Below are 12099 nucleotides of genomic sequence, written 5' to 3'. Positions count from 1 at the left end.
TTGTGTGAACAGCGTATCAGTATGGTACAAAGTAAGTGCTCAGTAAACTAGGGCTGTGCGATATGACCAAAATCTCATATCCCGATATTAAAACATCTATTGTCCCGATAACGATATAAATCACAAAAATGTAACATTCTCTGTAAAGCTCAAGTTGCGTGAAGTGTTTCCAGCTGGGCGTCGTGTACCTGGAGTCGAGTGTTTTACTGATGCATGAAACTATAAATTTTTAGACATAGGTTGTAACGGCCGCCGTTTTCTTTGTGAGTATTTATTACACGGCGTGCTGCGGGGAAAAGCCTGTTCTAACGTTTGACTCTAAGGTTTATTTTTTAGCACCTGACGGCTCTTTTTTAATTGTCATCTGTAATTAATCTGCTCTTTCACGTGATTCAGTTTATTTTGAAAAGTCTAAACAGGATCTTGAGCTTTATTGTGAAAGGTTTATGTGGAACATAAACACGCGGTGGTTTTAGTTTTGTTGCTAACGACAACGCATAAAAACAAGTGCTTGTCCGTCCGTAGTGTGGTTATATTAAATATAAGAGAAAGAGAGAACTTTAAGAAATTAATATAGCCACTACAGTGACCATCAAAACGATGAAAAAATATTGCCGTAAAAAGTTTATTTTGCGACACCATGAAACAAACGGTAGCGTAAAATGAAACGATAGACGTTTTTATATCGTCATCCGATATATATCGTTATATCGAACAGCTCTACAGTAAACCATCCTGATTTCATGAAGGGTATTCTCTCTATCCATCCATCCACTTATCCTTATCTAGCACAATCCTGCTAGCCCTGGTGGATTGTGCAAGCCCTGCAGGATTGCAGGGCTACCACAGAGACAGACAACCATTCACACTAATGGGCAATTTAGAATCACCAGTTAACCTAACCCCACTAACTGTTTGTCTTTGGACTGTGGGAGAAAGCCAGAGTACCCGGAGAGAGCTCATGCAAACACGTCTAGAACATGGGAACTCCACACAGAAAGGCCCCAGCCAGGTGGAGGATTTAGACTTGGGACTTTTTTTGCTATGAGGCAACAGTGCTAACCACATTGTGCACTGTGCTTCTTTACTGTTTTCCTTTAATTTAATATTTCACATTTGGATGTGTAAAGAAGTTCCAATATCCTACTGACAACTTTGAGTAACTAAAAGTTGTCAATACAAGGTTCTGTTGATTTATCTTCAAATTTGAAGACATTGAGGGAAATGTGAGCACAAAAGACTATTTTTCCTCCTGACATTATCACTTTTACCTCCTAGGACCTGGCGTCCACATATGTGGACATCACATTTTTTGGGTTATTTAGACCAAAATACTCAATTTTGCTCTACAAGGGCCTGATATCCACTAACCAGGACATTATACTGCTACTGTTCTATCGAAATTTCAAATGAATATCCTCATATGTAGCTCTCATTTTTCTCAGAAACAAAAATTAGGTAAAAAAAAAATCAGGTAATTCTTTGTTTTTATATTTATCAGGTCCCAATCAGCCCAAATATCAAAGAGAAATTAAAAATGCATGCCGTGGAAGAGTTCAGGTCTTAGGAGGTTAATCATGAAGCACAGAAGGTATTCGTTATTGTTTTCAGACAGATCTATGGTAGCTCCCCTCTGTTTTAGCTTAAACAACTTTTCTTGACAAAGCAGTTTGTTGGGTTTTTTTTTTTGCCAAACCTTCAAATTAATCCAGTCAAAATTTAATGACATTTCCCCAACGTGTAATCAAGGAATGACTGTATGCAAATGGTTTGTAGCTCGTTTCAGTATTAAAGTGTTGCCATTATTGATGATGCTAAGAATGTTTGTATTTCTTCGCAGGCTTTTTGGAGGGAGAAGGGCTTTTCTGGGGAAATAGTGGCAGGGTCCTCCACCGAGTGTCCATTCTGTGTAACCTTTGATGCCACCAGCCCTTTTGGTAATGCTGCTCTGGTAGGGTTCATTGCTGGCCAGCAGGCTTCTCATTGGGAATCAAAAGAGGTAATGGAAAAATGCTGTAGAGAGGCTTTTAAGTAACTTTCTATGCACATGTCATTTAAACATGACAGTATTTTCAACATGTTTTAATAAGCAGAAACTTGCATACTCCTCCACCATCAGGATCATTTGCTTTTACTTGGATGTCCATTGCTAGTAGATATAAACTAAAGAGCTCCACAATCATGGGTATATTTAGGGTTAAGTCTTGTTTGCATTAGAGAAAAAAAGCCACATAGAATGCATTCTCAAAATGATATTGTTCAGTGGCAGCATTTTAAAAATGCACTCAAGATTGCTCATCACCCGAGTGCAGATAAAGCACTGCCTTTAGACTGAGAATTGTGGGGTACTGATGCAAGCTTTCAGTAACTGCAACTCAAGTGAATAACAGACAGAAGTGTTTTTTTTACCTGTATGGTAGAAAGAAGACTAAGAGCATTCCTAAAAATAGACAGTGGGTATTTTTTGCTTGTTAAGTGTTTAGAAATAAAGGGAAGGTGTTTATAATTACTGTTACCAGGTTTAAGTTTAAGATTTAAGTTGTAAAAGACAACCCACAAAAATAGAGAATGACTTAACTAAAATTTAAGATGCGTGGTTGTTCATGTTATTGGCCAACCAATCTGTTATTTCTTAACAAAGAGCATTTAAAATTATTTGGAATTGTACAAGTCTTGTCTTAATCCTTTAAATTCCTTTGAATTCTTTTCAGCAATAGCTTTGGTATAGGACGAATGCAGGCTTTATATGCCTTTAAGCATGTGTATGAGGTTTGCAACATGCTTTTTGCACACAGCCTACACGCTTTCCTTCTATATTCATAGAGACATACATACATACATACATACAGGTAGCAGTGTTTCCCTTTACATAAAAATATAAATACATTCAGCCCCATCTCTACAGTTGTTTTTGCCATCTAAGTCATCCTGACTGGCTAAAGCTCTTGAGTAACTATCACTATGCTGCTTTATTCTGTGTAGGATGCTAAATAATTAAACTCCACATCCCCCACAAAAGAAAGAAAAATCCCCAAACTATGGTGGTATATGTGAGTAGACGTGGCATCAGGCATGCAATTACGCACAGTATGTGCTGTTACAAAGTATGAATTTGTTATTATTTTATGTATTTTATGTGTTTTTTGTTTTTTGTTTTTTTTCTGTATTTCTTTTCCATTTTCAGGTCTCTTGCACTTTGCTGGCTTTCTATTGTTGCAGTTTTAAATTTGTTTAAATGTTCACTTGGATGCTCTTTCTTTGCCTGTTTTTTTGTAGTATGCCAACATTCCCAATGCAGAAATACAAGAGATTGAAGATCGCACAAAAAAATAGTGTAAACTTTACCGTTTATTGGAGCAAATGGGATGACTCCAAAATTAACTTGACACTTCATTCACCTTCGTTGAACTCAAGTCTTTATAAATAAATAAATATAAATAAATAAATTAGAATTAACTACAACGTTCCTGAATTATAAATATTATTGCTCAGCTCATGTTTTATGTAATAGGAGGCCATTCTTGTTTGGTTTTACAGAGAAACTCAAACAGAATGACAGGCTGATGTTAGAAGAGTCGGTCAGAGTGTAAAAGACAAATCCGTGACTGTTGTGACACACAAAAAATAATGTATTATTTATTATTTTATTAGGAAACATAAAAAAACTACAAATAAAAACATTTGTAGGAAATCATCTGTGTTTGATTTACATACATTTACTGTAATAGATCACTTTCAGAAACACTCAAAAACATGATGTGTTTGGCTTTAATTATTTTCCTAGAATCTCTATAACACAATCAGAGTTTAAGTTATTGGATCTCCTTTTGTTACCAGGCCTCAGCTGCTCATCATGTGTGCTAATACAACTGTGAGAATGAGTTGCACAAATTCTTTACTTTTGTCCAACTTGGTGATTTCTAGACAATACATTCATACTTTAGCACAAAGCATGTTGTTACAGTCTTGAGTTAGAGAAAGTGCCAAGTTACAACACACATTTCTGTTTCTGTTTTCTGTTTACAGGTTGGAGAAAGGAAAAACGCTGTGCTTTCCAGTCTGGTCAAATATCTAGGTCCTGAGGCTGCATCTTTCATGCATTATGAAGAAAAAGTAAGTGCTAAGTGCCAAATGTCTGGTGAAATAAAACAATATTTTTAGTTTAAGGTGGTTTTGTACAGTGCCAAAATGGATCCCATCTCTCTCACTCACTTTGCAGTTTTCTGGTTTGTATTCTTAAGGTATAAAGTTTTTGTATTATATTAGGGGGAAAAAATGCTTAAATTAAAAGTTATTTTAGACTTCACTGGGGTTTCACAGTGAGTCTAGAATCATTTCCACAAACCATAAATTGTGTCTAAAACCCTCCAAATTTGCATCCCTTTCTAGTGTGGAAAGTGGACAAGTTCTGTTAACAGACCTGCCTTTTTAAATTCCAAATGAGTAGCTGCTGCATTCTGTTATTCTTATTTTCCTGATAGTACTGCTTCTGATTACTCCGCTTTTAAAACATCTCAGGCACAAGCACAGCATGGTTTGCTCTTTTATTGACTGCATGAGCAAATACAAGAAACCTGAACTCCCAGCACCTTAGGAAATGAAAAACCAGTGGATTACACTTAAGTTGATGGCAATACCACCATAATAGGCAAATTATCTTATGGCTAGTGCTATCTTAGCTTTGATTTACTTTAGAACACCATATCTCTATCAATCTAGACCAGGGCTCGACAACCCTAGGCACGCGTGCCACACTTGGCATGCGAAGGGTTAACTGATGGCACGACCATAGCTGGACTAGCCATCGGTGGCCCGATGATTTTTTTTTTTTTTTTTTTTTTGTAACGGTATAAACAATGAAAGCTTGTGGATTGGCCAGATGCTGGCCGGTGTGTAAAAATAACTCAGTTGTTTGGTGGTGGCTATGGCGGAGCTTCCACAGATTCAGTAAAATTAACAAGTGGTGGAGGCTGGCAGGTGGATGAGGGAGAGGGGAGGCAGGAGGAGGAGAGACCCGAGACGGGGCGGTCCGAGTGTCAGGTGAACTGAACTTCAGGTAAGAAGTTATGGCCTGCAGTCTATCTGGGTCAGATATGAACCAAGTTTAGGTGGAGTTTATTTTCGTTGTTCTGTTTTTTTAGAGTCAGTTGCAATAACTCGTACTGCGTACTAGCTAGCATGACAGAGTTTCTATACAGCTGGGTGGGTGCTACTATGTTACTGATAGTGAACTTTGTTTTATTCATAAGGTTAGTTAGTAGAGTTGCCAACCGTCCCGTAAAAAGACGGAATCGTCCCACATTCAGAGAAAATATTACGTGTTTCGTGTTGAGCTGAGAAGGAACACAGTTTGTCCCGGACTTCAGCTAGGATGGAAAAAGACACAAAGGTGGAGTTATTCTGTCGTTACGCTGCACAGCTGCCTCTTCTTCTCCTCTCATTCTCTCCTGTTGCTACTTTAATCATGAAACTGATCAATGATCAGCTGATCGGCTCTCTTGTTTGTTTATCGCCCACTTTGCGCCAGAAAGAGGAAACCGCCGGATGTCGCGCTAAACAACAGCAGCACGTTTAAGCTTGATCAGCTGTTGTTAGAATGTATTTAATATTAATTTCTAGTATCAGCTGATGTTTGCTGGAGCCACAGCTGTAAAAGCTGCTGGTCATGATATGTGGTGAGAGGGAAACATGAAGATGAAACCAGGAGATGTCCTTACTGAACCATCAGAGCTGAACAGGTGATGGAGAAACAGGTTTACCTTTTAGGTGACATGAATGAGTTGAAGGGAAGTTATGAACTGTTTCTGAGAGACAAATAACACCAATATCATTTTCTAAGTAGCTGACAGCTGGTAACTGTGCAGGGGTGGGTCTAGCAAAGTTTTGCCAGGGGGGCAGGTAGGGCATTAACAGGGAAAGGGGGGCACAAAGAAATACTTTCTCATTCTCATTTAAAATGTCTGGCTGTTCTTAAATAATTATCTGAAGCTTACAACCAAAGTTTTCATCTTATGTAAAATGTATAGAAATCATACATATACCAACAAGACAGCGTTTGTTTTCATTCAAAGGCTTTATGGCTTTAATACCTGGTGGGCCGGTCTTTAGTCAAAATGCCTGGGCTGTTTTTTTGTCCCAGTCCAGCCCTGGGCACGACACGCAGTGAATTAATCTGAGAGGGTAAAAAATAAATGGCCGGGCCAGCGGTGCACATTGCAAATCAGCTCGCATAGACACATTAGTTGACGATATCTTAGCTAACAGCCCCAACTACCAGATTCAACTTGTAATTGGCTAAAAAAAATAACTTACTTACTAACTCACCTACTGGTGAGAGGGACGTTGTTAGCTTTCCACATTCCGACACTTCAAAAGCTTCAGGAGCTTTCCGCTCAGCACAGCATCAGCACCACGGAAATACACGGATACATCCGTAGACTCGAGACACAATGCATTTTTGGGACTTTCAGGTGTATGGACCAATGTTTTATTTTCTGATCAAACCAGAAAGCTTTAATGAGCAGCTGGGTTTGTCTCGCATTAACTGGCTGGGTTAATGCCAGTTAATGCAACATCGAAGCAGCTAGAATCCACAGCTGTGCGTGTTCATGGAGCTTTCATTTTCACCTGCTGGACATCACTACCTGACAAGTTTAACTGTCTTCAGAACATTGCAGAGGCCTTATTGACAGTATTTGGCTCTACATATCTGTGTGAGCAGATTTTCTCTCACATGAGTGTCCTCAGGCAGCCATCTGAATGCTGGACACTTGGAGACCTGTGTCTCTGTATTAACAGACATGCCATATTGGCTTAGTTTATTTTTCTTATCATTCTTGTGAGGAGACCATAAATAGCATTTGTATTTTCTGTTGTACAGTTCATTTACTGTTATGGATAAAAAGTCTTTTTTTGTTTCAAAATAGCTGATAACTATTTACTGATAGCTGCCAACATCTGCGAACAAATATAATTCTATAAAGTGGTTCTATATAGTGTGTAACTGTTCATATAGAGCGTTATTAAATTCATTGCTAATGCAATCATGTGGCACACTGACTTCTGAGGAAATTTTAAATGGCACTCGCCATCAGAAAGGTTGCCTACCCCTGCTCTAGACAGATGGACGGACGGACAAAAAACACCACAATGAAGAACATACACAAACAATTAACATGACTGTGTCATCAGCCGCCAGAATAATGAGGACGAAAGCCAGGATAGAATCAAAAAGTATAGTAGTGACTCTAAATAAGGCTCATAAAAAAGGTAATTCTTGACTTGTGACAGCCCCTAGGGACACACTAAAAAAAGGTCACATTTTGAAAGTTCAATGGCAGACTTTAGGTGGCTGCTTTAAAAACATGATGTCAAAATAAGCAGAACCTGAATAAATAAGTCACTGGAAGGCAAGCATGCTGAATTTAGGCTGGGTCTCCAAATGGGGCATAATCACCCATTTTGCACACGAGATACTACATCTTCTACAGTCCTGCATAACAACAATGTACATGCAATAAACTTTGAAAGATATTTTAATTTTAATCTGCCTATCATCCTAAAAATGTGTCAAACATAAACCAAATAGCTCAGCTGTATTACATGACGTAGCACATTCATTTATGGCCTGTAAAGGAATACAGGCCAGATACAAGGCTGATAATTTATTCACTTCACCAGCAGCTGCGGAGACAGAAAATATATGGCAGGATTGCACTGGCACGATCTTAAAGTCACTGAATAATCCACAGGACTTGTTGAGAACATCAGTCCTGTAATGAGTGAGGGCTAAACAGAGAATATACACCAGAAATTTTCTCTGCACTCTGGGTTAAGCAGTGTGACGGACTTTCTAGACATTAAAGGAACAGCGAAATTTAATCTGGTACTTAATAATCCATCTTAGAAAGAATGTTAAGTTTAAAAGAAGAGAATAAGTAAATCTGCACAGAACTTTGGATAGTGACTGATAAGTCCTTAACATTTTTATTTCTATGTTTATATTTAGTTGTCCTTTCTAAGGTGTTATTTAAATGTGTTGTCATGAAGGCATCCTTACTCTTCTTTAACTGGATGACATCCTAGGAGGTGCAAGTTGAAAGATTAGTTTTCCTGTGTGCAGATTCAAGGTGTTGGATGATTAGTATTAGTCAGTGTTGGGCAAGTTACTTTGAAAAAGTAATTAATTATAGTTACTAGTCACTTCTTCAGAGAAGTAACTGAGTTACAATATTCTAAAAGTAATTAATTACTTGAAAAGTAACTATTGCGTTACTTTTAAAAAAATGGTTTAACCCTCTGGGGTCCAGGGTATAATTGGCCATTTTTAACTACTTTTGATTTTCCCTCCACATTTTACCTTTAAAAACTATTTACTTTGCCTAGTTTGGTATCATTCTTTTCACCACAACCTCACGTTTCTGAATTTACAGTTATGTTTTCATTTTGACTGCATTAACACAATTGATCTAAAATCAGACAAAAAACATAAAATCAGAGTAGAAAAAGTTATATTTTTACTGTAACAACCACAAACATGTTTAATGAATCATATTTCATAACTTTAAATGCAAATATAAATTGTCAATTTTAAAATCCTATGCACAAGTTTTGCAAACAACAAAGTTATTTGCAGCCATTTACCTTTTACCTTGATTTTTTTAAATAACCATTTCAAACTATTTACAGAACAATCAGCTGTTTTGCATCAATAAGATGCCACACAAATTATTTGTGCCACTCCAAAAAAATAATTTCTGTTCACTATAAAGGAGAACATCACAGCCTGATACCTGCAGGTCTGACAGCAGCAGGTGTATCACTCCTGTTTCTACCTGGAGACAGCAGTCGCCTCATTGTTCTGACAAACAGCACAAAACTATCCACAACACTACACACTAACTACACAAGACAACACATTAACTACACAACACTACACACTAACTACACAAGACAACACATTAACTACACACTCCAAACACGCTAAACTTCACAAATCTCTCACACCACAAAACTCGCTCTCTCTCTTTTTCTGCTGTCTTTCTTTCTCTCTCTCTCCGTCACTCCTAAAACTTTCTGTTTTTTGTTGTTGTTTGCTCATAAGCAGAGAGTGCTTGCTAGCGCTGTCCTTAGACAGTAAACGTGACGAAACTATTGAGGAAAAAACACGTGTATATATTGTTTATCATGACTCACCTTGTTGCTTTGTCATCTTAAAGTGGTCATGTGATTGGCTTACCACGACTACTTTATTCTTCCTCAGTCAAACAGCAGCACTCATGCAATTGTTTTGCCCCCTTAGCTCCAGGTGTTGTGCTAGAAAGTGATCGTGATTATCGTCCGCGGGAGCGCGCAGCTGCTTAAAGCTGTAGCATCCAGATTACTTACAGCTACTTCCGTACAACTGATATAAGATGCGGTAAGCTGAACACAACTTCAACCGTCTGTTTGTTGAAAAGTAGTAACAGACCGCATTTTCTTGTTAGTAACGGTAACGGCGTTGTAACGATAGGAATAGTAATTAGTTAGATTACTCGTTACTGAAAAAAGTAACGCCGTTACTTGTAATGCCGTTATTCCCATCACTGGTATTAATTAGTATTACACATTTTCCTCAACAAATAATTCAATATAGTTAACATTTTCCAAAGGAAAATTAGATGCTACATTTTGTACTTTAGGCCTCACTGGGGCTTAAAAAGAGTCAAATTCTGTATAATCAAAACTGTTATTATGTCTTTTTGGTCCCCGCCTGAGAATCATTATATATTTAAGTTTTCACACTAAAATGTTTAATATTGAATGATTGTAATACGAGTTTTACGGATTTAGGCAGCCTGCAAACATTAAACTAATAACAGCTTATTTAGCATACTATACAGGAATGTCAAGGAGTAGTCCATGGTGTTTTCCATGGTCCATGGTTATGTCCTCATAAATTGTCAAAAATATTATGACTACTATGAAATCAAGTCATGTGATGTGAAACAATACTGAAAAATATAATTAAATCCATTTTCTCCTACAGGATTGGGCCAAGGAGGACTACAGTGGTGGCTGTCCAGTTAATGTCATGGCACCAGGTTTGCTAACATATTACCACCCTAGCCTGAGGAAGCCTTTTGGCAGGTAAACACCTTACTAATGGCATATATACCAGTGAATTACAATACTTATTCTCCCTTACATTAAAATAACTCATCGTCCATCTGTATTTGTATCCACACAAGATTAATATTAATGTTTTCAATGGCTAAACGTGTGGAGTTATAGAATTCACAGTTGTAAATGTTAACATAGTACAGAAGGTGACAGGATGAGAGATACTGAGAATATTTGCTGAATGTTTATACTATTTTTATACAACAAAAAATAGGTCTATTCTCCCTGCCAACTAGGTATTACTCACTAGCACCCAGTGCGTACAGATCATTGACATGAGTCGTGGGAGTGATTACATCTTTAATGATACATAGTAGTCCAGTTCTAAAGAAATGGCAAGAGGTCATCAGGAGGGGTGTTCTCATGGGAAAATGCCCTATAATCCATTTCTAATGGCCTCTTCAGAGATGCACAAAGCTGAAAAACGAGAGAGAGCAAGAGAGATGGGGAGGGGGATCCAGGTAATGCATTTCCATAATGACATCAAGTCCGTGGGGAGCAGAGGAAGCTCATTACATAACGTGACTGAAACAGCAGAAAGGTGATGGTAGCTCTCAGCCACATCCCTACCCCATATAGGAAATTGATTCTCAAGGGCATACTGTAACCTTGACACAAATCTAGCACATGTAATGAAGACAAACCCAAGACTGGTGGACAAAAATGCTGCTGGTGCTTCCAAGGTAATGTATTTACCAGTGCAAAAAATTTAGCTAGTGTCCCATTATGGGATTTGACATGGTCTGTATCTTTATACTGACAATGTGATTTTTACACTTCACACACTGACTAATTATTCTAGGTTAATAATACGCTTGAATAGACAGCATGGAGGATGTTTGAGAGCAGAGAACAGGGTATGTGAGGTGTGAGGAAAAACCAAGACATATGAATAAACTGACCTCAGTAGGTTTTACACCAAGTTAGCATTTTGTTTAAAGAAAGATTAATTCTTTAGTATAAATATAAATACGTAGTTTAAACAAAAGATCTCTGTTTTTTACCAAGGGAGGAAACATCTGGGATAATATGTCAAATCCAAAACAAGCACTGTTGTGCCCCTTTGTGAAAAAGGAGCAACTAAAAGTAGCTTGCTTGGTTTACACTAATTTGATTATATGTTTAATATAATTCCCGGGGCTTGCATCATTGTATCACTGAATTCTAACAACTTACAGAGCTATCACTCTCCATCGGATCTATGTTAAAGTCTGCATCTATTCAGTCAGTTCATGATTAGTCTGTGAGTCCCATCTAAGTCTGTCTTAACAGCAGCAGCCTCATTCTGAAATACCAGTATGAGTCCCTGTTCCAGTAGTTAAGGCCTGAACTTTCTTACTGTTTACAGGTGGTTAGCTCAAGCTAAAATAATGCAAAGGAAAATTAAGTCATGACAGATTTTCCACAAGCAAACCTTCAGGGGAACCACTTCATTACTGATTCTTTATGTATTTACATGGTTTACAATAAATTACATTTTCTTTGAAAACAACTACTTTCTTTAAGCAAAACTTATCCTTCTGAATTTCTGAATCTTGATTTTGCCATAATCAAGGAACACTGATATATGACTAGGAAACACTGCACAGTAGGAGTGCTGAAAACATGCAAGACACCCCCACTTTAAATGGCTGAGAAAAAAAAAAAGATACTGGCCACCAGTTCTACCCCTCAGCCTCAGGAGTGTTTTCAGAAAAGTTGATCTCAAGATCAAAGGTTTCGAACTCACACAGGCGACTGCATGTATGGGATGAATTTAAAAACCCACGTCACCTTGTTCTCGATTTATTGTGGTCACAAGATTTTTAGAAAACTTCAACTTTGACCATGACATTGAGGCCAAGGTCACCCGGGGTTCAAACTTGTCTGAGACGATTAGTTGCTTTAGTTGGTATCAATTTTAAAATCCTAGTTGACTTCATCATTCCCAGTTTTAGA

General features: G+C 37.7%; 2 protein-coding genes across 2 annotated transcripts in view; one reads left to right on the top strand and one right to left on the bottom strand.

Annotated features, from left to right (window-relative positions):
* Positions 1-12099, bottom strand: part of vsig8a (V-set and immunoglobulin domain containing 8a) — an 88678-nt gene that overhangs the window by 65807 nt on the left and 10772 nt on the right. The gene's annotated exons all lie outside the window — the stretch shown is intronic.
* LOC147325648 (putative flavin-containing monoamine oxidase A) overlaps positions 1-12099 on the top strand; it is a 57440-nt gene that overhangs the window by 37512 nt on the left and 7829 nt on the right. Inside the window, exons 9-11 of the mRNA XM_086300240.1 lie at positions 1841-1999; positions 4027-4113; positions 10028-10128. Coding sequence (XP_086156366.1) covers positions 1841-1999; positions 4027-4113; positions 10028-10128 — 347 coding nt within the window. The remainder of the gene's footprint in view (positions 1-1840; positions 2000-4026; positions 4114-10027; positions 10129-12099) is intronic.

The sequence above is a fragment of the Aulonocara sp. 'chitande type north' Nkhata Bay genome, linkage group LG7, assembly GCF_057382095.1.
Source record: "Aulonocara sp. 'chitande type north' Nkhata Bay isolate Kocher_YH1m ecotype deep benthic linkage group LG7, A_spYH_male_GT1.1, whole genome shotgun sequence".
Taxonomy (NCBI): Eukaryota; Metazoa; Chordata; class Actinopteri; order Cichliformes; family Cichlidae; genus Aulonocara; species Aulonocara sp. 'chitande type north' Nkhata Bay.
Note: the sequence above shows the minus strand (reverse complement) of the source record. Positions and strands in the feature narration are given on the sequence as shown.